This window comes from Pagrus pagrus, assembly GCF_965226575.1.
Source record: "Pagrus pagrus genome assembly, chromosome: 11".
In the NCBI taxonomy this organism is placed as follows: domain Eukaryota; kingdom Metazoa; phylum Chordata; class Actinopteri; order Spariformes; family Sparidae; genus Pagrus; species Pagrus pagrus.
In genome coordinates, this window is record NC_140195.1 from 21,191,516 (window position 1) to 21,219,300 (window position 27,785).

The window sequence follows — 27,785 nt, forward strand, 5'->3', positions numbered from 1 at the left end:
AATGATTTGTCAACCTACATATTATGTTATCAATATGACATTTCAAAATAAAAACAACAAAAATGCTTTTTCATAAATCATTTATTTATCATTTAGCTGCAACATTCTGTGTATTAATGTATGATTCAACATTAACAAAATGTTATACTTCAAAATGAGTCAAAAATGTATAAATTACACTTTGTAAAGCAAAACAGTAACTTACACATCATACAGTCAACATTTTTATACAACTTAACTTTTTTTTGCAAGGCGGTAAAATAGCCTACTTGACATATGTCTGCAGGTCAGCATTATTCGACTTTCACTTTGTTTTTTAAAATAACTGAAGGAAGTTGTAAATAGGTTGTGAAACCGCAGCTTGACTGCAGAACTGAAAACAGTTTTCTTCTGCAGGGGCATTAGCTGCACGCAGGGCAATGAAGACTTCTGCAATAAGTGTTCGCCTGTGGGAGTGTTGTGTCTGTAAATTAAGGAAGTGAAGCATCATCAAAGTCTGGTGCCACATCCTCGTGTTTCTGCAATCCGTCTGGTCAAGATAGCACAGAGTTCGGAGGAAAGGAACGAAACACAATGAAAGAAACAAGAAAGTAAGAAACAAAAAAACAACAGTACCGACCCCACATATGACAAAGCAAATACATGTTGTAGAATGAATTATAACATAAACAAAAGAAAAGCTTGGAAGAAAGCAAGAAAGCAATAAAAAAAAGTGACAGAAAGCCACAGACTTGGATCTGCCATATGATAAAAAGTTAGTGGCTTAAAATAAAACAATTAGAGGTCGACACTATGACCTCAGTTTTTTAAGATCCTGTCATGATTTGTAATAATTTACAGATCTTTCAAAACAATGACACTTTAGAAAACAAAAAAGTACATTAAAATGACATAAAATAATCTGAAAAATACTTGTCTGTGATGGTCATTGTCATGAGAGTGAAGCTGCAACATTGATCAATATGGAACCGTTAATGGACCCTGAATAACAGTGAGTGGTTTGTGCCTGTGAGCTTGTAGTCATATACTGTGACTGTTAGTATGCAGGTGTGTGATTATGTGGCCTTTTGAGATTTTCTCTCTTTCCATTAAATGCACATGAGAAAACACATACTGTCAGTGGTCTGTCCCCTCTGATAAGTTATTAAATACAGGACTACTGTGAGAATATCCAACAAAAAGAAAAGACAGTAGTTTTATAAAAAAAATAAAAAATAAAAAAAAAGGCTTAAAAGAAATAAATAGGAAAACCTTAAGGTTCAGGAGAAGAAGAAACATCTTTATATATTATTTACTGCACCATCAATTATTTTACTTTTCCATATCTGTACCACACATATCCTCATGTTTCTCCATTTATGGTCATCAACTTGGTGTTTGGGTCTTCAGCTACCTGGGCGTATGGCCAGTGGATAGTCTGGAGCGCTGAACTGCATCTTGGACTACTTGTAATCTTGTAACACAAACAATAGAGTCCAACTGTCAAGGGAATAATAAACAATAGCTTCTCAAGTAATGCTTTGCCTGCTTGGACATGAAAAGGAGAAATAAACACAGAGCAACAGAATTTAAATTTGTCACTAGACTGAAGTGTTTGCTCTCAAATACAGATGCTGGTCCTGTCGTAGCTGTTCATTGCAATGATGATAATAAATAAAACCTGTTCTTCAGGAAAGCAGGTTACCCATATGAAAAGAAACGGTTAGTTTGTTGAGTACAGTCAGAGCCAAAACAGGTTCTTTTTGGGAGGATAAGCCGCTTTTCTTAGTGTAGTTTCAGCTGCTTCATTAAGTTGTTATTGCAGGTATAGCAGCTGATGTTCAGTTCTTTAAAATAAAAACATGGTTGGGGGTAAAGAGGATTCTCTTGGGGCAAAAGACCAAGACACATATTCTGTAAAAAACACCCCACATATTCTCGAAGTACAGTATGACCGAACCACATCACCCATGTGGAAGTCACTTCGTCTTCATTGCATGGGTGCTATCAGTCTATATGTGATGTAAGACAACCACATTTGCATGATTGATACATGATACCAACACACCAAACCTCAATTTCTTCCACAAGACGGAGCTGACTGCCTTGCGACTGCATCACCACACAAAATAACTTCTTTCACGCGATAAATTGTCCGTCTGCAGGACGACCAGAAGACTGAACAGCTTCAATGGGCTTGTGATCTGCAACAATATTAAGGCACAAATTAAAGCCAGATTTTGTCTTTAAGTTTTCCTCAAAATTACCTTTAAAAAATCAAAATACTGAAGTCAGTGGAACAGATAATAAAAGTACTCAAATAACTGGGATTGTCTGTCGTAACAGAGAAATTGGACATTACGCTGGGAGTGATTATGAAGATGAAGCACTTAACAGCTACACTTCACATTCACCTATTTACACACACGATCATCACACTGATGGCAGAGGCTGCCATGCAAGGCACCAACCATTTCATCAGGAGCAATACAGTGCTTCCCATTCCAAGTGTGTCACGATATGCCCCATGCTAGCTGAATATTTCCACGCTCAGTTTACACGCTCAGTCATTCACACATCCACTTACAAACAAATCAAACAGCCGTTGAGAGCAATCAGGGGATCAGTATCTTGCCCAAGGACACTCACACATGCACATGCACACACAGAAGGTGCCACAGCTGTCCCAAATGTAAACTGTATCTCTTGTCTGTTAAAAACATCTCACACTTTACAGCTACTGGGAAGAGAGCTTTGACTGTGGTATTCTTAGATGAAGAAACAGCAGCATCATCATTCTCACCTCCTGCAGAGAATCCAGGGTTAAACTTCTGTTGATTTCCCGATCATAATGTCATCACACTGCAATGCAAGATATAAAATATTTTACTATATTAAATAGCCGTAAAACAACAACTCCATAGCATATGAACCTGTCTGTATACTGATAGTATTTAGGCTTTCATCTTTACACTAACAGATCTTTTGCAAAATCTGCTATAATTAGTGAAATATCATGTTATCAAGACCCTGATTCACTTCAGTTCATACACACAATACATACATAGATTTCACCAGGTCACACTGTTACACCTTCGCCTGTACCTGAGCACTAGCCAGACGTGGCGGTTTTGGGGCAACACCTGGTTTCTTCATGGTAACCGCTGGAGAACTGTTTCTCCTCAGGCTGGGGGTCCGACAAAGTGGTGGGCAGGTCTTTGAACTCTGGGAAACAAATGAGGAGGAGGAGTCCACCACTTCTCCACCAATGGCAGACAGGCAGCTGCGGTCTGTGCTGCTGAAGAGGTTGATGCATTCTGTAGATGATTCAGTGCTGTCCACTGAAGCAGAAACACAACAGAAGCTTTAGAGAAACAATGGAAGGTGAAGTTTGTGTTTTACTCGACACACTGAGAAAACATATGCAAGTCGAAATTCAAAATGGGGCCTAAATATGAACAGATCCCTGAGGAAAATGTTTTTCATATTGTCCAGTTGTGATTTATATCAGTCGTAATGCATGCAAAGCTGTCTCCCACTGTGTCGTTCCTGATGCTGCCACCAGATGCCGCCAAACCGGCACTGAAAAAACAAACTCACTCTGAGGATGATGAACTTTCCACTGTTCAAAATTACGATGACGATGATGCTGATGAAGATGATGATTGTTGAGTTCGTTTTCAGTCACAGCCTCAGGGGTGGAGCAGACAGCAGGACCGGTCTCCACCCCCTGCAGCTGGTTCCCAGGATAACCAGCAGGGGGCAGCGAGCCCCGTCCAGAGGAGGAGGAGGATTGGCTGAGGGTGGTGGAGGCGGTGCTGCCAGAGCCAATGGAGTGTGGTCGTGGATATTCTAAGCCCCTGTGTGAACAACACGCCACAGGGACTGACGACAGACATAGATAGACGTCATCAATAAGAACATAATGGGCTCGGTCAGTCAGCAAAGAGGGCACAAGCATGACTGTTGCAGTTTTTTTTTTTTTTTACATTTAGTTAAGTTGTTAGCTAGTTTTGTTTTGTTAATTGTAAAACAAAATGTAAAAAAAAAGATAATTAAGTAGTCTAAAAATAATGGAAAAATGGAAACAAGACTAAGAGTCTACACCATGCTAGCTGCTCTGTGAGGCTGCACTTTAGGCAGTAGTGCTTTAAGCTTAATGCTAACATCAGCAAGCTAACATGCTCATGTTAACATGCTATATTTAGGAGGTGTAATGTTTAACATGTTTATTTTTTTAGTTTAGCATGTTAGCATGCTAGCATTTGGTAATTTGCACAGCTGAGGCTGATGAGAATTTCATTAGTTTTGCAGGAATTCAGCTTTAAAATATTGAAAAAATTAAAAATGTAACCTGATGATGGTGCTGGATGAAATGCCAGGGTTTCAACAAAGTTGAAGAATGTCTGAGCCAAATTTCATCGCAAACAATTCGATTGCTGTTGCAACATTAAGCTCATGGTGGCACTAGAGGAAAAGTCATGGGATCACCAAAGTCAGTAGGATCAATCCCATGGGGACAATACAGGTTTGTACCAAATTTTTGTGCCATCCAACAGTTGAGTTGAGTCTGGACAAAGGTGGTGGACCAACCAATTGTCACTAGCATGGCTAAAAACATTTGAAATGTCAATCTCATCATTAACCAGAGAAAATTCCAACAAATTCTGTAACAAATCCACAATTAATGTAATATTTAGATCATTTAGAAATGAAAGATAAGGGTATATATATCTGAAATGTCAATTAAAGTGTCCATTTTATTGCAAAATGCATACATAATTACGGTCGGTCAAAAGTTGGCAAGGACGTTACTCTAAATCTAGTAGATGCTTTTAATTTACAGTTTCAGTGAGGGCTTTCACATTTTCCTTTATTTTCTAAAGAAGTGGTTTATTGTACGTCAAAAATAAAATGCTACTGAAGTTGGTTTGAAGTGTAAAGTGTTCTCAGTGAAGTAGCTCATCTGAAGAAAATATTTCAAACTAAATACACTGCAGCTCTGTCGTAATGATGCGTTTTGTGTGTGCGGCTCCTTACTTCTCCCAGGCAGCACACAGCTGACGGCTCGGTCACAGATGGCAGCATCACTATGTTGAATGTCCATGAAAGGTTTGCGGCCCATTCCCATGAACACCCTCTCCTGCATGCGCAGCTCTGGAACATACAGTATATTCACAACATGTTTTTTAAACCTGTAAAGAACTTCGTAAACTGTACTCTTGGGTGAGTGTATTATAAAAAATAAGATACACTGTTGTGTTGCTGTTAAGACCTCTACTGTGAGCAGCCTGGTCCCACAGAATCTTCTCCAGGTCGGTGGTCCAGGCTTTCTTCACCTCCATGCTGCAGGCCTTCAGGGTGTAGGTGTCCTCGCTTTTTCTCCTGCGGAACCAGATCTCAAAACACGAACTACTCAAACTGGAGTTGTGGGTCATCCCGATGTCGCTTGTCTGGCAAAAAAACCCCCACAGAGACACAGAAATTAAATTGATGGAAATAATCATATGTGATTGAAAATGCCAGTAACCTAGAATATACTTTAAATTATGACAGAAAAAGGTTGAGCATTAAAGGTCCCATGTTTTGCTCATTTTCAGGTTTATACATAATTTGGGTGTCTACTAGAAAAATATTTAGATACTTTAATGTTCAAAAAACACATTATTTTTCTCATACTGTCCATTGCTGCAGCACCTCTATTCAGCCTCTGTCTGAATGCTCCGTTTTAGTGCCTGTCACTTTTAGAAATGCCCAGTCTGCTCTGATTGGTCAGCTCTCACAGGCCTGAGCAGTAAACACCCACAGAATTTTCACATAAGCTCTGCTGGTGTTTTTGTAACCACAACCATGCAGGGGGGCGTGGCTGAGGGTGGTGTCTGGATAGTGACATCACAACTTTACAGAAGTCCTGAGGGCTTGTTTAAAGGCACAGTCTGTGAATACGGACTGTGTGCATTTTTCCATGGACTAAGCATTTTGGTATTTTCGCTGTATTTATATAGCACTTTGACCTGTTTTATAGTAAAAAAAATCACACTTCTTCAAAATGGGACCTTTAATACTCACCGATTCTTAAGTGTGCACACCTTGAATGACTGCTTGTAGACATAAACATCGTTGCCAATGTCTGTCTTCTTGGTTTTGCTGAAGAGGATGAGATCTTCGAAGAGAAAGATGCGGCGGATACATTTCTTCTTCCTAAAGAAAACTGTGAACTCATCCTGGCGGATCAGTTGGCCCTGCTCTTTTAAATTCACCTGATATAGCAGAGAAAAGTGCAGCTGTTAATTTCGTTTAACTACTGTGTATCAAGTATACCTACGTCTATCATTCATATCTTACATCACAGTCCTGGATGGCGTCCATGGTGAGCAAATCGTTTCCGTGGCGCATTTGAAACCGAACCAGTTCTGCGGCAGCTTGGATCTCAGCTTTCTCACGCTCCCTCTCACCATTTGTCAGATCAGGCACATATGCCGCTGGGCCACACACACTTTGTGCACACACACTAGTAGCGTGCAGTGTATCCTGGATCATGTCTTTTGGCCTGTATGAACCAGCCAGAGCCAGAATGTCCTGCAGCAGGAGGCTGTACTTGCTGATCCTCTGGATGGGCCTGAGAAGGTAGGATGAAAGGTCCATCATGTCCCCCAGCTCCTGCTGCTTCCTCTGTTAGATGCAAGAAAGTCCTGAGGTTAGGGGTGTGATCACTACTACAGATGTCAAAGCTGGAAATGTAACATGTTGGCTTCTCTTTCAATGAAATACACTCTCCCGTTTTGATATAACTGATGCTATAGCAGCATCACAGCTAACTTCTTCAAGAGTCACTTCTTTCGTTGGTCGTCACACCTAAACAACAACGTAGCTGCCAGTAGTTCCTCACAGGATGCTGATTGGTTCAAACACTGTGTTCGGCCACAAGTGTATAGCCTGGCAACATGGATTTGCAAGATCACATAATCTCCCAAATCCTGCTGCCTTGCAAGGTAATTACAGAGACAATGTCCTGAAAATCCAGATTTTTCTTAAGGAAGATGGAGCTTGTGCACTGTCAGCACAGAGTCAACAGGATTTAAAACTAAAATCTGCTTCAGAACATGAGGTGAGAAAATCTTCCACTCGTATGTTTCAGTTGAGAGAAAGCCTGGAGACATAAACTGACCTTAAAGATGTCATGGCGGCGGTGAAGGATCAGGGCGTCTGACAGAGGTTTGTTCTTGCTGTACAGAGCGTATAGACCAAAACTGTCACTCTGTGGAAGGAGCACGTTAAACCTTATTAGAAAATGTATGAGGTTAGTACAGTGATACAATTATAATAAATTCAACTTTTGCTTCAGAAATCAATGAGAATTTCAAACATTATATACCAAAATGATACAGTATATACACACATATACTCGTTACAGTTCCACAGTGACTGCTCACATGTCTGAGGAAGCAGCGGGCCACCATGGCGGGCTCCCTCTGGCAGGCCTCCAGCTCGGGCAGGAAGTAGTGGCTGTGGAAGTCGTAAAGCTTCTCCAGGTTGCCGAAGATGACGCCTCGCTTGCCCCTGAGGTCCTGGGGGATGTCTGGTCTGTCCAGCAGGGGGAGGTAGTGGGTCAGGATGTAGCCCAGCGAGCGTACGTACTCCCTCTCTGTGAACACCAGCTCCTCCAGGACACGCTGCAGCCTCCTGGTGACACAAACAGAACAAATACCAACGCAGAATATATTATATATATATAGCATCATTGAGCTTTATTTGCTCAGTGATGCTGCATTATTTGATTCCCTGTTGTATTGTAATTGCTCATTGATTTGTTCAACCTGACATCGGCTCTTTGACCTTTGAATAACAGAAGATAAACCACTGGAGGTCAGCAAGGAAAAGATTCATCCGGTCCCTAACTTTATAAATACAATTAGACCCTGATGATATTTACTTAATCCTAATGCATCATTATCATCACGTTTTCTTTTACATGTCAGCAGATGACACAGTGATTTGTCATTTTTCTCTCACTACATGCAGTGAAAATAAACATGTAAAAGTATGGATGGATTAAGAGAACAAGCCTCTGGGCACAGACACACGGACATAGCAGCTCCTCTGCTGTTGCTCATATTTAAATTGATTTACTAACCGGCTGTTTATATCTGGCAACACAATGCATCTCCAAATGCGTCTCAAGCTACCACTTGTAATCAGATTTCACTTCCTCTATAGGCAAATGAACACATGCATTACGAGGACAAATGGACACAATGTTTTCTGCCCGAAGACAGAAATAACTTCATGTCTTACATATGATGAATGTTGAAGAGCGGCCGGATAATTAAGATCTCTTTCATAGACAACATTTCACAAAGTTTATTAAATTTCTCCAACTAGATTTTTTAAAGGGAGTCTGGGGATCTCCAGAATCTGCGGCAACAAGGAAGTAGCCTGAGCAATTGGATTGGATCGCATTAAGGATCAGCAATGAGATACATTGATCTCATTACCAGCAGTTAACAGAGGGTCTGTGTCTGGTAGGCCTGTTCAGTAACCCATCCATGTAGAAAAAGAGGAGTGAAGAGAATCAGAAGAAACGATACCTGTAGTACTTCACTGTAAGCTTAGAAACAGGAAAGAGTGCATAGAATCTCATTAAGACTCACAGGATTAGTCAAATTAAAGGCATTTCAGTGAATTTTCTCTGAAAAAAAAAATCTGAATTAAGAGTTTTTATCAGTACTGCAAGCAAATGTCGCCCACATGTAGTAAACTTACAGGGCACTGCTGGCACTCTCCTGTGGACTTGCCAAACAAAACCCCCCCTCGTATCTTCCAGTGGGCAGGCTGGAGTGTTTGCAGCATAAAGTCCCGTTCCCCTCCGCAGCTCCCTGTTCACTCATGCATGGGTCTTCTGAGCAGAAGCTCCCGTGACGAGAGATCTGGAACTTCTGAGCCTCCTGCAGGATCCGACAAGACGGCTGACCGTGGTGGGAGCAGGACGACGGAGATCGAACCCGCTGCTCTGGAGGTGTGGGCGGCCCCGCCGTCGCTACTCCTGTGGTGCACGAGTCCTGGCTCACCGACCTCGCTCCAAGACCTCGTCCCCATGGAAACCACTGACAACCGACAGTGTGAGACTGAGACAGAGCAGCGGCATCTCTCTCACTCCTCGCTCTGCTGGCCTGTCTCCTCCTCGCCTCTCTTTCTGTTCTCCTTGCTGATCTACAAAATGAGGAGAGAGGCACCAATACCGCGTCAAAACTCAATGTTTAATCATCTTCTTAAGAATCAGACTTAAGATAAAAGACACCAAGCCTCTGCTGTGAGGGCCCTTTAAAACCTCTTCAACCCCACTGACTCACTGGTGGGCCAATTAGCACAAACTCATGCTTTGTGTCCAAGTGATTTATGAACTGCACGATTTAGGGTTGAGTATGTACGTACTTTGCTGAAACAAGTATCGAGAACAGATAATGTACTTTATGTACAAGTAACATTCAAGTAAAAATGTGTCTGTAAAAGAAAACTGTAGCAGTAAAACAATAAACATCAAAACCTAACCTTTCTCTTTCACCCCTTTGTTCTTTCTCTTCCTTTTAATTATATCTATGTATATGCATGGACATAAACTTTGAACATTTAACATTCAATTCAATGTATTTGTCCCTGGGGGCAATTTAAGGCATGTGGAGTCGTTGTACACAGACACAAAAAAGTCAGCACGTTAAGTACACAGCATGTTAAGTACTCAGACACAAAACAAGTCAGATAGAATAAAATAGACTAAATAAACTAAAATATATTTACAGTATTTACATGAGGTGCAAAATAGCATTGAGGTAGGTTGGGTTGTGCATGAAGAAGCAGCAACATCTATGCAGGTACTTCACTTTTTATGTATGAACTGTGTTTTCTGTATGGGTGAGTACGAGAACAAAAAGTAAAATGGCTAGAAATTGTGAAGACATGCTCAAAATAACAGGAAATGTATCAACGCTTTGTACTGACATTGTGAAGTATTTTATTACCTGTCAGGTGACTGTGTAGTGACCTTTGACCCCGGGCTGGTTCCAGCATCAATGTGATCCTCTGGTTTGACAGCTGCAGTTGTTGTGTCTCTGCCCAGGATCGGCCTTCTCTTCCCTAAATCCACCTCTCCTGACATGATGCCCTCCCACTGCGGGTGCCGAGGCCCGGGCGTCGATTGTACCACCAGGCTCTGGCCACCAGGGGATGCTGTCTGAACATTAGTGCTCACCACATCAACATAATGACGATCACACCAGCTATCAGAATCTGGTTGTTGGTGGAAAACCTCATCCAAGTCCTGCATCCTCTCCTGAAGCTGCTGTCTGGCCTCCTGACATGTCAGCCAGGCTACGTTCCAGACACGCATCCCCCTGGAGCCCCGCAGGGCGCTGGCCTGGGCCTTCACCTCCTGAAATCTCTCTGGGCTGAACTGGAGGAACCTGTCTTGGAAAGTCTGGAGGATGGAGCTGTCCTCGCCTTCCAGGAAAACACTGGTGCTAGTTGGACCTGGGCCTTGTGCAGTGCTTGGTCCAGACTCGTTGTTTTGGTGCTGTGTCGGCTGAGTGTTTGTTTGATTGACAGGTGTTGTAGTTTGGTCATGGTCTTGCACTGAGTGGATTCTGGCATGACTCTGGTCCAAGTACTCAGTGCATTCACTGGCCAGAGCTGTAGCCTGTTTGATCAAAGATGTTTGATTACGCATGAGAAAAAATAATCACGTTCTTTAATTCTTTATTGTCCAGTTACTCTATTCAAGCAGAAGTACTGTAACCTGACTCAAATGTGACTCAAGTAGCAGTAAGACTGCATGAACTACTACTCAAGAAAAAGCATTAAAAGTTGTGCAGGTGTAATTTTTCTGCCAATTCATGGCAAAATAGTTTAAAAAGATAACTCCTTCAGCAGATTTGTCAGTTTTTTAGTTGTGCAGAAAAAAAACTCAAATCAATAAGTCATGGTGTGATTTTTTCATTATATATATATATATATATATATATATATATATATATATATATATATATATATATATATATTTGCAACAGCAACATGGACAACACTGGACGAACAACCAAAGAGACTGAATTTGGGCCTCCAACTGGGCTGAAGTGTTTCTACATGATAAGAACACCAGCCGCATACTGGTCTTGATTACTTGAATTCTGAACACTGATTTTAAACCAACCTGCTCACAAAAATCACACACGTTAACCATGATCTGCAGCTCCCTGCCGCACGCCTCTGCCCTGCACAGAAAGTCCTCCAGGCCCGACTTGAAGGAGCAGACTAGAGCCCCGAACACCTCTGACTCTGGGTAGGAAAGCCCACTCTGCTGAAGCCGCTCCGCCTCTGACACTAACGTCATGGCATGGTGCCTCCGGTCCTGGACGGAGGGAGAGAGAGAGACTCAGACAAAGAAACACGAACACACAGCTGCAAAAAAAGAGAAGAAAAAAAGCGTAGACTCACATTAGCTTCGATAAGGAAACCAGTGAAGCTGTTGAGGATCTGCTCCATTCTGTCCCCGGAGTCCTCGACTGATTCAGCCTCCAACAGGTGGCGCTCTCCCTCTACATTAAACCACTGCTGCATCTACAGGGACAAGATGCAAAACAGTAATATATTTTAGATATTTTGCAATATTTTGAAAGTAGTATTCATCTATTCATCAATCTATTCATCAGATTTGATGGTAAACTATTTAAATGCACCTGCATGAAGTGTCCCTCCATCTCTCTGAGTTGCAGCAGATACTCCAGATGTTCCAGTGACAAGTTTGATCTCTGCACAAGGACGTGAGCCTGCTCCTCCACTTGGTTGTACAGGCTGGTCACAGAGTCCACTGCATCACTGCATTCAGGGAAAAAAAAGATAAAATAACATGTAAAATTAATAACTGGTGTTCTTAGAGAGGATTTGAAAGGTGGATAGGGTTTGAATAACACAGTGAGGTCCTTACATTACCAGGGAAAAACTGAGGCACAGAAACATTTAACTCTTAACACTTTTTCTTTTCATCTTCTGCACAAAGTCAGCTGGTGAGTGTTACGGCTTCATTTTGATCTCAAAACTGTAAAAATATGATGGTGTGACCTCCTCTCTAGGACAATAGGCTACTGTTGTATTTGTTTCTGTCCTGTGTATCTGAAATCACCTGCTACTGCTGCGTCACAAAAATGAGCCTGAAAGTGAGCTGCAGCTGTGCAGTTTCTGAATTTTTTGGTGTGGTGGTTGGCAGGAATATGTTTAGGTGGTTTATTTTTTAGCAGCAAGAACATCAGTCTAAGGGTATCAGAGGTCATGTAAACAAATTCACTCTCAAAAAGTCTGTTGAGCCAATAGCTGGGTTGTTGTGTACATAAAGCAGGTGAGAAGTTGTGTTTACCTGAGGTCTTCACAGTGGGGGTATTTGAGGTCACTCTCCTTCCTCAGCCTTGCAAGGATGGCCCCGCCCTCCCTCTGCAGGTTGACCAATCGGCTGTCCTCCAGCACATCCCTCATCAGAGTCCTCTGGTCCATCATGCACTGCTGCACAGTCTGTTACACAAATTGATATTTTAAAATGACCAAATGATACATAATATATCAACAATGTTGTTGATATGACTTTGCTGCTATTTTGTGAAGGTAATCTTAAAAGCTTTTTTATTGTTTGCACTCTTTAAGTCTTTGTATGGCAACAGGAGCTATTATCCTCACAAAACACACTGTATGAGCTGTACTATCACTGTAGACAGAGTGACATAACTCAGGATAAACCCAGCTTTCAAGGCCCAGATAAGAGACAGCAGTCAAGTGACAGCATTAAGGTACCTGCACAGTGTCCATCCTCTGGGGCTCCTCTAGCTTACTGATGGCTCTCAGAAGGAGGCTGGACGCCTCATAAAGATCAGACACAAATGGAAAGAGTTTCTGGAGAATGAAAAGTGCGGACACAAACAAATCACGAGCAATGAAAAAACAACTGGTACACAACAAGATCAGAGAGAAGAGAGAGATAGAGGTAATGTATTGATGTGAGTGTCTCACCTGGTGCAGCTCCGCCCAGTCACAGTGGCTTTGAGACAGCGTGCCGTCCAGACGGGAGCTCAGCTGATTCACCTCCACCAGTTTGACCAAGGCTTTCATGGATGTCACCACTTCAGTCTGTTTTGAGTTAACAAGTGTAGAGTTATACATGTTTCTACAATGCTGTATATTAACTTTGAATTCTAACACTGTAAAGTTCATTCTTTTCCTTTAATTCAATACAGCTACTCTGGTACCGAAATAAACTGGAACCTTAAAGGTGCACTACAAAACTGTTAAGCAACCTTCTTAAAACCTTTTTTAAATCTTTGCCTTTGACTCAAACTAATATTTTAGCATCAAGGACAGAGGGGTCAGTAACCTACTGCTGCTATTTGTTCAATGTGACTGGGCTGGATGGGTTTACGTGTTTATTTATTATTTCTCATACTTATATTTATAGTTCTACATTCTTTGCACTAAAACTGCTTTCCCAAAGACAATGAACAACCAAGTATATCTCCAAAATGAGCACAATTCGGCTGATAGTGGTGTGAAAAGCAACTTTAAGTGAGTACGTTCGATGATAACTAGATGCTAGATAAGTGAAAACTTTGACCTGCTGGTGGCAGTAGATGAAAAGTTTCATGGTATTTCACTCAAAACATCATTAGGATGGTCACTGTGACTGTCAAGTTTTCATGGTAATCTGTGGGTTCTCATGATACAGTATTAGACTGGACCAAAGTGATGAGCCAAAGAGCCAACATTGCCATCCCTCATGGCTAAAAACACACTGTGGTCCAAGAGGTCAATGCCTACTCAGATTAATTACCCTCTGAGGAAACCAAACAGAAGTGTTTCTCCATGCACAGTGTGTTAAAGTAACAATTGCAAAGGGTGAATAAGCTGACCTGGATGCCGGGACACTTCTCTGGTCGAAGGCTGTTGTCCTTGTCCACCAGCAGCACGAAACTGTTGGCTGCCTGAGGAATCTGCTCCTGCAACAGTTTAACACTCTTTAAATCCTACTGAACTACATTTACGTGTAAACCGAAACAGTATGTACTTTAAAAAACAATCGCAAATACGAACTGATTCATCCAAACATTCGATTAATAAAAAAACCTCTTGAATATTCCTCAACATATTTATCCATTGATAACAAATAAGTGAAGGAACAAACTTTTTTCACGTTACACACGACTGTTCAACAAATCAAACATCTGGATATGGTGTTTATGCTGTGGAGCTGATAGTCAGCATCAGCACTGACATTTCACTCAGAGTTTATCGTCTGTGAACGCAGCGCTCCACAGCACTTCAGCCACGATTAAATAACCCAAACAACAGTTATCTCTGTTCTGCTGTAGTCAGCTGTTACGCACAAGTTCTAACCTGAAATGTCATCAAGGCTTTGTAGAGCTGCGGCTGAGGATTTGTCTTCTTGGCATCGAAAATGAGCGTCAACCCAGCTTCTCTGATTTCTCTCCTAGACATAGAGATAAAAAAGAAAATTTGCACAGTGACCACGAAGATGCTGACACTTCCTTCCAGTATGACTTTAAAGTTACAGTTTGCCTCTTTCAAGTCTGGTGAATTCATTCATCCCCTGACACATGGCATATGGATGTTACCTAGTGATGGAGTGAAAGTAGAGCAGCATCTTGAAGAGCTCCTGACTTGTTACAGCTGAAGTCCATCCCTGGTGGTCTCCATAGAGCTCAACTATTGCCCTGCCTGTCCTGTCTCTGCCACCTGAAGGAAAGATCAGTCAAACCATTAAGCATAATTTTCATTTAAATCATTATAATTAATACATGTATATATACATATAAATAGACTAACGTACCTGTGAGACATCCAACTCCTAGATAGAGGGGGTGGGCTCTGGGGTCTGGGGATCCCAGAGGAAGGTGGTCTGGTCTGGGACGAGTAGAGGCGGGCTGGAAGATCCTCTGCGGCTCTGCTGCTGGAGGAGGGTTAGTCTGTGATGGGTTTTCCATCTGATAGCCAGTTCTGCTGGTTGTGGATGTACCGACAGGCTGAGCACCATCTGTGGAAAGTGGATTGATTTTGTTGTAGTAAAGCTGAGGAAGAACCAGGCTTTTATCTGGTTGTCAACAGTGATGAAATGAGGGCAATAAAACAAATTGTAGTAGGACATGAAACAAGAAAGTCCCTCTGTACCTGGGATGACCATCTTTCTCCTGTTGATCTTGGGTGAAACCAGTCGAAAGGCGGTGCTGTTTTTACATTTGACCACATGCAGCTGAGGGATCTCTGCACAGGGGTTAGTGTTTTCTCTTCTCCTCACATTTTGACCTTCAACAATCACCAGCTCACACTTCTCTGAGGTGTCCACCACAGCTGTGGACAGGGAGGAACATCTTCCATCTGACATGGGTTCTCGTCTGTTCTGTGGTGCTGCATGAGACCTGGAAAAGTTTGGATTCACTCCCATGGAACTGGATCTGTTTTGTAGCCTTTCACGAGGCTTGAGGGTCATGTTTATCGCTGAAAATTCACCTGAACTAAATGGTAATCCGTGGTGTTTGGCAGAGATCTCATGTGACTGTTGAGGATCATTTAGGCTTGACGAAGCTCTATCAGTATTTATCCTTGTTCCTGTTGCTAAATTTGTCCCGTTCACATTAGGTAAATTTCCATAATTTTTGGCGGAGTGTGCCTCCCTTGGTTCCCTAAATGGCAGTGTTGTCCATTCAGCTGTCTTTTGTGGTTGTCCACCAGATCTCCTGTAATCCATACAGGGGGCGCTGTTCGTATCTCCTGGTTTCCAATATGGAACAGTGTTCTTCTCTCCTGACTCCTTACAGATGGCTCCACTGACAGAGGGGGGAGACTGGGGTTGCATCCTAGGATCAAACCATGTTTCTTGAACATTACACCATGGATCCCCTGTTTCTGTCTCTGGTAGTCTGTCATCACACTGTGAGAAATCTCCATCCTCCTCCACCACAGCTAACATGTTCCCCCTCTCTTTCTCCTGTCCAAAGGGGACAGGGTTTTGTATAGCAGCCTGGTACGAGTCCCTGTAACGACACCTCAGCTCCTGAGCTCTGGAAACCTTCCCACCTTGTCTTCTCCTCATACACGGGGTGCAGGGTTTCTCTGAGAACTGAACCGTGCGGATACACTGAGAAGGTTCGAAGGTGTCGGGGTGAGAGAGATGGGATTGGGAATGGTGGAGAGCTGATGGAGGTACAGCTTCTGCAGACATGTTGGGCCTGAATGATCCAGAAGCCTCTGATCTAGAATGACTTTGCATTTGTGGTTTTGTTGCTAACTGCACATGTGCTTGTGGCTGTGCTTGAGGTGGTGTCTGTGTGTTGGGATGTCTTTGTGTTTGCCTGTGCGACTCCACTTGTGCGTGTGGTTGCATTTGTGCTTGTCTGTGTGGATGTCTTTGCTTTTGGGGGTCGATTTGTGCGCGTGTCTGCATTTGCCTGTCTAATTTCTGCTGTTCCTCACGTACTGACTGAGCTCTACCAAAAAGCATAGTTGCCTGCAGAATATCAATATATTCCCCTTCTGCAACAACTTGGTCAGCTGCTCCACTCCTGCTTGTATCTCTATGTTTATCCTGCTCTATATTTTCACTAACTTTGCATGTATCTCCACTTGCAGGTGTGCATGTACCTGAAACAGTGCTTGTTTTCAAAGCTGTATCAGTCCCAGTAATGCAGCTGTCCCATGTATTAGGGGACACCCAGCCAATAGGCTTAGGCTCTGTTTCAGTCTCTTTCACTTTGACCAGTCTAGATGAAGAGGCAGCTCTGGTATCCACCAGGCAGAGCGACACAGCAATGCCGTGCTTGGCTGGACATATTCTGGTCTCCACAGAGAAGGCAGAGGGATGTGAAGAAGATGTTAAAATTGAATTTTTAATAGTGACAGGATACTGTTTTGGTGCAGATTCCTTTGGAGGAGAAGGAGGAAAAGAGCGATTTGATGAAGAGTTCTCAGGAAATTGAGAAAGAGGTGGAGGATGAGGAAGCGGAGGTGGTAAAGGAGGATTTGCAGGAGGAGCAGAGGCCATGCTACTCCCAGCACACGTTGGCACATCCACAAACTCAGGCAAGGCCACCCGTTCCCATGGTAACCTCAGCACGCCCTGCTCGGTAACGAGCAGGCATTGGCTGAGAGGCGTTCCATCGCGGCCCTGGTTGATCTCCTCTAACCAGTCACGGCTGAATATACAAGGATAGGAGGTCTCAGGGACTGGGGTCTCCTCAACTACCTCCAATCTAAGGCCCTCCTCTTCTAGGAGGCTGCAGACCACGATGCGAGCTGATTGGTCACAGAACGGGGCCACCTGGAGGTAGAAGTCGCCCGGCTGAAGTAGCAGGGGATCGATGGGCGCGAGGTGGACCACAATTTGGTCACGCAAACACAGAGGCCAGCCCTCACACAGGAACAGCACATCAGAGTACTGAGCCTAAAGGAGGACAAGGACAAAGACAGGTTTCAGAAATGAGAAGAATATATAAGAATATATTATTTAGAATATTTCTTATTATGATATTAATTCCAGCAAAAATATCTTACAGCAGGTTTGTAGTGAATGTTTGTCTCTTTCAACGTACATACAAGACAGTGACTTACACATGCAGCCTGCTGCACAGTGTCTAAAATGTGCTTGGCTGGGACCAGAAAGTCCAGCAGGCACCGCAGAGCATCTCCCTGATAACGACTATCAATGATTTGGAAGAGCTGACTGAGAAGAGTGGGAGCGGTGGCCTCGAAGGGCGGGTACAGCACCGACAGCAGGTTCTGGATCGAGCCCTCCAGAGAATCAAGGTTCTGAAAACACAAGAGAGAGAAAGCAGAGGATTAAGAAAAGGACTAAGGATTAGTTCATTATTGATCAGTTACACGGTAGGCAGGCCACGTCTGTCCAAATTAATATTGTGAATTACTTCTCAAATTTAAAGTGACTCCATAAATACCTTACATTTGCTCATTTTTGACTCATGAAAATCATTCTAACAGAAAATCCGCTGTCCTTCCACCTATTCACATGTTCAACCACTCAGCAATGGAAGACGGTGATATAAACAAGAAGTCATACAACATTTCATCCTCAGTTCTACATGACGAAGCAATATTATTACCTCGGTAAGTCGTTTGCTTTTAGAATTAAATATTAATGCCTTTTGAATGAAATATTTCTGCTGAATCACAGTAAGGACTGCAACTGACAGAACAGCTGCAGATTTTTGTCAATAATTATTTCTATTGATCAGAAGTGGGGAGTAATGAAGTACAAATATTTTGTTACTGTACTTACTGTTACTGTATTTTACTTGACTATTGATTTTTTTGACCACTTTTGACTTTCACTCCCAACAAAATATCTGGACCTTCTACTCCTTACACTTTCAAAATAGGCTTGTTACTTAGTTTTAATGCATTTGAGGGGAATTATTGATTATTTTTAATTTGCATCCCCACACGCCACCTTCCCAACATCACAAGACTGATTTCAACCTATCAGTGCAAATGACGCATGGCAGAGGGAGACTTGAATGAGGAGAAAAGGCGTGTTAGTGTCTCATATCTGCAGCCCTCTGCATGAAGTTTCTTATTTTCTCAGTTTGTGCTCGGGGCGCTTTACCAACCCAAAATGCCTGTATTTGATGTCCTGGGAATGAGACTCAACAACTAGCAACTATCTTTGTGGTGTGTTTAAGAACAGCTCGGACAAATCCTACTGATTCTACCTTTAGGTTTAACCATCTTTGAATCATATTCATATGACGTGAGGTTCAGTTAGCTTTTCACAGAAATGGCCAGTATAAATGTCTTTTATACTTTTTACTTTCATACCTTGAGGAAAACTTCATAGCCTTTACTTTCTTACTTTTACTTGAGTAAAGAAGTTGAGTCAGTTCCTTTTACTTTTACCTTTGTATCTGTACAAAGTAACTGTACTTCTACTTGAGTAAAAAATTATTGATTATTATAAAGAAATACTGAAAACTGTCTCTCACAAATCCCAGAAAACCCAGGAAAGATTGCTTATTTTTGCCTGGCAACATTCTTGAGATCTTGAGATATTTAATTGACAATGATATGATGCAGAGAAAAGCACACAATTTGACAGGTTGACATGTGACATTTATGTGAACTATGAATGTCAACAAAACCATTTACTGTAATGCACTGTAATGCTACACAACAGGAGACCTGCAGACAATCACATTCTCACTGGCGTCTCACAGTAAATTACACAGACGTTGTCCTCAACCTCATGACCCGCTGAGAGAATAGCCAAACACAAACACAAACACTCATCATTAAACATATAGTGAGCCGGCCTGACAGCAAACATCCAGTAAACACAGAGTGTGATGGCTGGTCTCAAGGCTAGCTAGACCCCTGGTTTATGGTTTCACATTCCCTTTGACCTGAACTTATGGCCCGCTACCCACTTTTAGGCCCTGCTTTATATAGCACAGCAAAGGCCACGGCAGCAGACCTCGCTGGTTATTGTACATACAGGCATGGCTGAGGCTCCGTGGGGAGATATATGGCATCAGGAAGGGTGATGTGTGAATGTTGCTGCCCTTTTTTCCCCCTCAGGCATGTGGTTCAGTGTCATTTACTGTATGAGATTACATTGTCCCGGTCAGTGTGGGAGCAGGAAACAGAAAACACAGATGCTTCTTAAAATTCTCCTGTCGTGAATCAAATAAATCACTTTCAGACTTTTACATTTATTATGACCATTACTACTATTACGAAAATACATTTATTCACTTACTCGTGTAGAGTTAAAGGGACAGTACATCCCAGAACCAAAAATACATGTTTTTCACAGCCATAGATATGCCTGCCTTCTCTCAAATATAATGCAACTACATGGCACTCGGCTTGTGGTGTTCAAAGCGCCAAGCGCAGTGTCTCTTTCTAAAAGTTATAACCCGGATGCTGAAGATAATAAACTGACCTTGTTGTGAGCATTTTCACATCAGAACAAATTATTTCCGTTTCACCACACAGCAGAAAGCAAACATTTACTCATGGACAAAACATTAGTGCCATCTAGTCCTATTATATTCGAGAGAAGGCAGACATATTAACTGATGATATCTTCAGAACTCGGCAACTCACATCAAAACACTCTGGATGAATAAAAAGGCAAAAATTTAAAATAGGATATGAAAAATACGTATTTTTGATGATGATATGGGTGTACTGTCAGTTTAAATAAGAAAATCGATATCAATCTCACATCTGTTCCTCAAAATCATTCCCAGCTGTTGTGATAAAGAAAGAAAAACATGGATGTAGGGAGATTCAAACAGAGGAGGGTGTGTTAGGGTGTGATGAGTTATGTGACCTCAGACTGACACTGGCTCGCAGCCTCTCCAGCCCTGTTATCTGCTGTGCATCTCACTCTCTCCACCTTTGAAAAGGAAAAATGTAGCACTCTTTGTCTTTAAAATGCCTGTATAACAAGTGGACTTTCTCCGTGGTATCTCTTTCCTGTTTTGTATATATATATGTATGTTTGTTGTTTCTTATATATCTGCTTCCGCCTGTTCTCATGTTTTTCTCTCAAGCAACAATCGTCATCCACCCTCTCTGTCCTGTCCCCTGACAGTATGATCTAAAAATGCTGGACTCTCAGGCCCCACAGCTCCAGAAACAACACCGTGACTCAGAGCTTTCTGGTCAGTCCTACCCCTCCCCGCTGGGACAAAACACTGATGGAGGATGAGGATGGTGGTAGACTCTGAAGTACGATATGTACTGTAAGCAAATTCAGCTTCACAGCTCATAAAACTTTAATGAAATGCTTTCCCATCCTGAAGACAATGAGCACCTGCTTCATCAACTCTTAAATGATGTGAGTGAGTGTTTGTTCTCAGCTGGAAGTGAGGGAGTGCAGAAATTTAAATGAATGTGACCTTAAGAAGAAGACTAAACAGTGATGTTGGGTTCGGCCCCCTGGCAACGATGATAAATGAATAAACATGAAAAGGATAGAAAGCCTTTGGAGTGCTTATGAAATGAGAGTGAAACTTAAGTTGGAGTGTATTAACACTGCTGGTAATATGAGTCAAGACACATCAGCAGCTCACAGGAACACATGCACAGGCTGACTTGCTGTTTATTTGTCTCCAGTATGTGGTGTATGAGTGAGCTGTATGGGCCTGCCTGTCTGCCGGGACTGATGCCGCAGATTCACACAGCTCTATATAAACACTCGGCCACTGAAAGAAACGGCGACGCTCACATTACTGTGGATAAGATGTCCCAGAGCGAGAGCTGAGGACAGTTTGAATATCTCTGTCCAGTATCATTATGAAACAGAAATAGTCTTTGCACATTCCTGATTTCAGGCAGGTTCCTGACTGGACGAGCACAAAACACTTAACAATGAAGAAAAGGAAAGCGTGCACGATGACGTTCCTGTTGGATATTAATCCGCTCATGTCTTCAACTGTGACATTACATTTTTATGATGTTTTTGGGGTATTTCGCATTTCATTTAGAGACTGACAGGAAATGTGGGGAGAGAGGGAGGTGATGACATGCAGCAAGGCCCGCGGCCTGATTTGAACTGAGGCTGAGGACGTTGCAAAAAACATGGTACACATCTTAGATTGCTAAAGTAAGCCACGATGATGACCCCTAATGTGCCACCAAAATGATGAATTCATTTAAAACCTGGTAAAAGATGTGGGCAGATGGAAAGAATAAAAACATTCATTTTTTATTTATATTAGAGAAACTTGTATGAGCTGACCCATCAGAGTAGTGTTTCAGACAGAGGGGGAATCCAGTGCTGCTGCACCAGACAATACAAGAACAGTGATGTGTTTTTCGAGCATGAAATCATGTAAAACTACTCTAAGTAGTAACCCAAAATAAAATTAAGAACCTGAAAATGAGAAATATGTCTCCTTTTACTCAAGAATAACTAACTTCAACAGCAGAGTCATTTTATCTTTACTTCTACTTCATACAACAACAGTACCTCCCCTCAGAGTCATATGAAGTATCGTCACAAATATTCAGTTTGTGTAATGTTATGAACATTATGTATACAAGTTGCCTGAGAAATATGTGAAGCACAATAAGCACAACTGATGTCATTTGGCCGAACTTCAAAGTCACTACAGACACTGATACTGTCTCTAAATGAGCATGAAAAGAATCCATTTCCTGTGTTTACGTCTGCGGTTTTTCATCTTTAAGAAAAATAACAGATTCCCCACTGGATTACACAAACTACTTAAAATGGTTTTCCTGCTGCCCACACAAAGGGGAGCCGAGGGAAAGACATGGGTCTATGTACATTTCATTAGTATCACTTCTACATGTGTGGAATCACGTATTGCAAACAATGTTGAGTTGTTTTTAAGGTTGAAATGACAATATCCTCTACTCAAATGGGTTTTTGGAAAGGACAGACAGACGATGTATGCATGTAATATTCCAACTGTGAGCATGATGAAGTGACGAATGAAAAGATAAAGCTACAGGGGCAAGAAAATGTCAATCAGAAGACGTGACCTGTGTCTCCAGTTACGGCAAAAGCACCATTTTTAATATTTCATGTAACTTTGGATGGAAGTCGTGATATATTGATGTAAAATATCTGATATCACACAGTAACAGTAACACAAAGCATTTTCGACAACATTTCTTTCACATGTAAAGTGCTTTTCCTTTTGACTTTGACAGTTTTTTATATTATTTAGTCACATTCAGTACCCTTAAGCCTTACAGCTCATTGACGAAGTTAAAACTCAGAGTCACTTACACTGGAAAATGTCTCATTGTGTAGCACTTATTACATGACTTAAATCATGTTAAGTCTACTCTTTAGAGGAGACATTTGGGCTGCTTACAATCTCAGACTTTCCTATGAATTTCGAAGTATACAAAAGAATATTTACAAAGCCATGTCCATGTATCCTCCTGCTGTATGGATGTATGAAAGCACTTTAATGTGCCTGTTAATCACCTGAAACATCATAATTTTAGATGCCGAGTCAGTAAGGGGACAAGGTCAGAAGGATGTAGGATACATTTTGGCCAAATGAAATGCATCAGCTAATTTCTGCTCGGGCGCTGTTCTATGTCCGACCTCTAATCTTCCTGTAGTCGGAGGGAACCGAAAAGAAAGAACTTCTTTTTCAGAACTAAAAACACAAAAGCTAATATTATAATTCTGGTCGGGTTCATGACCATATAGACTGATATGAAGTTTCCAGAGTAAAACATTTGTTCATTAATTTCCCACCTCTCCATTCTCAATCTCAGAAACACCCTTCTTAATTCATAAGAGTGACACAAAACAATTTTATTCACGGCAACGTGTCATTAAGAGATTGCTTCTCTCCAAATCACAGCTTAACATGTTTGCTGAGCCTGAACTGTTCTGCTAATACTACTTCCCACTAATTTACTGAGTGTTATGTTGAACAGCCATAGCTAAAAATAATGACAGGAAGTGGACATGAAGTGCTGTGAGATAAAAAGGGTTTTGCCAAAGTGCTACAAAATAATTAGACAACTCTGTTCAACACTCGAACTCTGCTTCATTCAGGTGTTTGCTGCTTGTCTGTATCTGCCCCTTGATTAAAGGGTAACCCCACCAATTTTACACATTAAAGTGTGTTTACATGTCTTTGGGAGTACTTCCCCCCAAGAGTATTCTTAAAAAGCAATCGGATGTCATATATTACTCTACACAGCATATGGCCTTCTTACAAGAGAAGCAGCCAAGTGATTGATGACATAACTGCCGATCACTTCATCTGTTGTGAAGTATTTTAAACATATGGTGTAAAAGTGTTTTCATGATGAACTGAAATGTACAACAAACCTATGTAAAAACTAAAAATATGCACCTTCCTTTTTGTTTTCTGGTTGTATATTCCATCATTTTAAATCCCTCTTGTTTTACAATTTGTGTGATTTTAACGCACAAAATAATCACAAACAAACTTTTTGCATTTACGTCACCATCTTTTCAGCAAGAGGGACTTCCTTCCTAACATCCCCGTCGTGGCTCTCTGATGATCTGCACATGCCACTGACAACTTTCTGAATGACCAGGAAAGACAAAAGTGACAAAAAATCCGAACTATTTCGTAATTTGAGGAGGAAAATTCAATTGTGCAGTAAACAGATTAGCTCTGACGCAGAAGTTGTGCAGTGACAAACCGCAGAACAATCGATAAGAGCGCAGACTCACACCGGACCAGCGATGAAGAGCCTCCTTGTTTGAACAGATAGATGAGATTCTTTAACGGCTAAGAAGCAGCAGGTCATCGCATTTTCTGAAGTTTTCCCTTCTGTTGTGGATTAAATCTACACATCTGTAAATGTGTAGTCAAGCATTATTTTATTTTAACCCTAACCACCACTACAAACTAATTTAAATAACTATCTGAGGCACAATCTTCACTAAGTCTGTTAATGTTGAAATAATTTGAGTCCAAGCAGTCACTTGAAAAGGAGGTGGTTCATTTCAAGGAGTTACATAGCAAATACACATAAATCTGATTAAATAAGAGGACAATGTCCTTGTTTTGACAATTTCATTTTGAATCTTCATATATTGGAACCACGATGGATGAATAGTTGACAGCCAAAACAGAGATTTGAGATGAAAATACACACATCAAACCTTTAAGACTGCCTAAAAAAATCTTGTATCTCTTTTGAGTATCTCTTGTGTAAATAATTTACTATTCCAGCTATTTACAGCTTGGAAAAGAGTTTGCTCAGAGAAAAGGTACCAAATTCCAACTTTTGTCCAGGGAGGATTTACTTTTTTGGAGTAAATGGATGTACCTAAGATGCAACGTCGTACCTTTTAACCTAAGAGCTGCACCTTTAGACTAAAAGGTGCAAAGAGGGTGGCAACAAGTGTTTTCTTTCTCTTTATCAGTGTCTTTTTTTGACTCCGACATCTTGTGGCTCTCTACCTCAACACACCGGGTGACACCCGAGCACAAGCAAATCACTCTGAGGTCGGACGTAAACACAGGCTGAGTAGAGCTACTGTACATGACCACTGAGGCACCGAGACGGCCAGACGGTATATTTAGTAGCTTCACGGGGATCAGCAAATCGGAGCATGCGGAAGGCAAACACTAATCATGACGGCCTTGATCAGCAGGACGGTTTGAAGGTGGCTGTAAAGTAGCAGTCAGGAGGCAGAGAGGCCTGTGTTTAAGTCGTTAAAATCACGTCAGGGAATTATGAATGAGCCGAGGCTTTGAGCTCGTCTTCAAACTCATCATGAGCGAGTTGACGTGTCGGCGCTGCGTGTGTGCGAGAGGCGTGTTATTATATCAAAGTGTGGCTTAGCTTTCACTGACACACTCATCTCATCTGTAATTAGCCCACAGCTGTGCTTAATGCAACTCACACCGGCAGATTTCATAACAAACAACCATAAACGATCACTTAGATACAGGAAAAACAGGTGAAAACACAGAGGAACTACACTTAGTCACGCTAAACAGACCAAACATGAAGCTATATGACGTCTTGTACAATTATTATTGTACTAATTATAAAGCTGTATCTGATGTTTGAGTGTATTCATGATGGGCAGCTCAGCAAAAACCCTGGCTGAAAGAGACTATCAGGAAACCTTTGAAGCACTGATCTAGGCAGGGAAATTATCAGTGTACAGTTTTGCTCAGAGAGTAAAAATGAACACTTTGCATGTGTCCACACCCATCAGAGTTCAACACTTTGAACAGCTGCTTCAGAGCCACATCAGTTCAGTCAACGCGTCAACTCTGAGCTTCTGTCACAGAAAACGTCTTTGTATCATCAGACTTGTCGCTGTGCAGTCGGAGAGCAGATGCCGCCTGTTTTCCGAGCCGAAGCAGAGGAAACCTCCATGTAAAGGCGAGGTGGTGATTTGTAGTTTTGCAAACAGAGCTGTTGAGCTGACTGTTGCGTATTTCCATTGAATCACCCGGACGGGACAAGACGTCTTTCTGCTGAGAGATAAAGGATGCTCTGTGTAACCTGGTCAACACAGGAACAAATACCCAAACATTGAGGTCACTCCCATAACAGGAATAGTCAGGTTAATGGACTCTGGCTTCAACGACATGGCAAATATGCAGGAAACAGGGCGGGAAAATCGCAACACACACACGCACACACAGAGCCCTGCCAAATCAAACCTACAGGAAAGTTGGGCGGGCATTTTAAAATTCAGCTCCCTACATAACATCCTCCCAGTCAGTGAGTGCCAAACAAAATCTACTTTATGCACAACTAGGCACACCCTCTCTGCACTAGAGGTTGGTGTACCAACACATGAAAATACACACTGTACGTTCAGAAAGAGGCCAAAACAATAAAAGAACATGTCAAACTATAAAAATTCAAAACCATACATCATTTCCAACATCATCTCCCTGATGCTGTGGGACTGTTTCTCCACACCAGATCCTTCCCAGCTCCCGCATGACACACATGCCAGTGAATGTGGGTCCAGGAAGGAGGCAGATACAGTGGCCGGTTTGTGAAATCTGCCTTAATGCTCTGTAACCTGAGACCTTCACCTTGAGTCAAAACACTTCAGCAGCAGAGAGCAGCGGCCAGTGAAAGCTATGGGAGCTATGTTGTACGTTCTACACGGCGTACATGCATGGTTTAACACAAAAGGCTACTTGTCAGGATGTAATAAATAAATGACTGCGGTACTATTCTGGAAAGGAGACTGTAACGGTCGTATCTTAGATGTTAGAAGGAAAGTCTAGAGGTGTGTTAAAAGATGTTCAGGGCTGCCGGTACTGATTATCAATTAATTGATTAACCATTTATTCTACAAAATGTCAGAAAATAGTCGAAATGCCCATTTAATTTCATCAAATGACTTGTTTTGTCTGTCCAACAGATCAAAACCCAAAGATATTCAGTGGACGAAATATATAAAACAGATGAAAGCAGCAAATTCAGAGTCTCGAATCAGTTAATCCATAAAGATTGCTGTCAACTCATTTTCTGTTCAATATTCAGCTTGTTGCTTTCAGCACAAAAGATAGTATTCAGCACTTTTAAGTCACCTTCTACAGCAGGAGCACCATAAAGCACCTCACCCTCCGCTGTCGCCTCACAGCGAGGCGCATGACGGTAAAATGATGGATTACGAGTTGAATGCCAGGAAGCTGAAACTCCACAGGACATCCAACGCCTTCAGACAGGTTGGTGTAATAGTGTCACATTTACAAGCTCTGCCAGAACTTTATACGAGCAAAATAAATCAATACCAAGTGTCTAACAGATTTTACACCCTGCAGGTAATAGCTACTCTATAACAAGAGGCAGAGAGGCGAAAACAAGTCATTTAAAGTGAGTGTTAAACTTTGAGGTCCATTTAAAGTTGAATTATTATTCAAGGGTGACAGTTATAGCGGATAAAGACAGAACAGGATGCACAGCAAACAGAGCAGATTGTCACATTACCATCTTCCTTTCTGCACGCTGTCTTTCCCAGTCATCACAACAGCAGCGCTCTCTGAAATAATCCAAACGGAGCGATAATAATGTACAGAGCTCCTGCTCACTGGCTGCTGGACCAAAATGAAATCCATTCTGCCCAGACACTCGTTCACAGCTGAGTGAGTGAGGACAACCTTAAGCCAGCTGGATGAGCATTCGGCGAGTCCTCAGCTGAGCCGCACTTAAGTATTTGATTTGTCTTGTTTCCTCTCCTCTCTTTGTCTCTCTGTGTGCCTCTGATTTACTGAGCTCTCTCAGCTCTC

The 27,785-nt window shown here is 41.9% G+C and overlaps 1 protein-coding gene across 1 annotated transcript; it reads right to left on the minus strand.

Moving 5' to 3' along the window:
• Nucleotides 1–63: 63 nt before the first annotated feature.
• LOC311265463 (pleckstrin homology domain-containing family G member 4B-like) lies at nt 64–27,556 on the minus strand. The gene is made up of 25 exons (XM_084367140.1): nt 27,487–27,556; nt 17,629–17,826; nt 15,193–17,461; nt 14,855–15,058; nt 14,640–14,760; nt 14,401–14,494; nt 13,917–14,003; nt 13,024–13,140; nt 12,808–12,906; nt 12,380–12,531; nt 11,706–11,844; nt 11,464–11,586; nt 11,180–11,377; nt 9,996–10,669; nt 8,743–9,189; nt 7,413–7,662; nt 7,148–7,237; nt 6,325–6,651; nt 6,069–6,239; nt 5,255–5,432; nt 5,020–5,136; nt 3,580–3,864; nt 3,085–3,320; nt 2,783–2,841; nt 64–2,183 (listed from the first exon to the last, which is right to left on the minus strand). The coding sequence occupies exons 1-24, from the start codon at nt 27,487–27,489 to the stop codon at nt 2,803–2,805; spliced, it is 6,618 nt and encodes a 2,205-aa protein (XP_084223266.1). The 5' UTR covers nt 27,490–27,556; the 3' UTR covers nt 64–2,183; nt 2,783–2,802.
• Nucleotides 27,557–27,785: the final 229 nt, after the last annotated feature.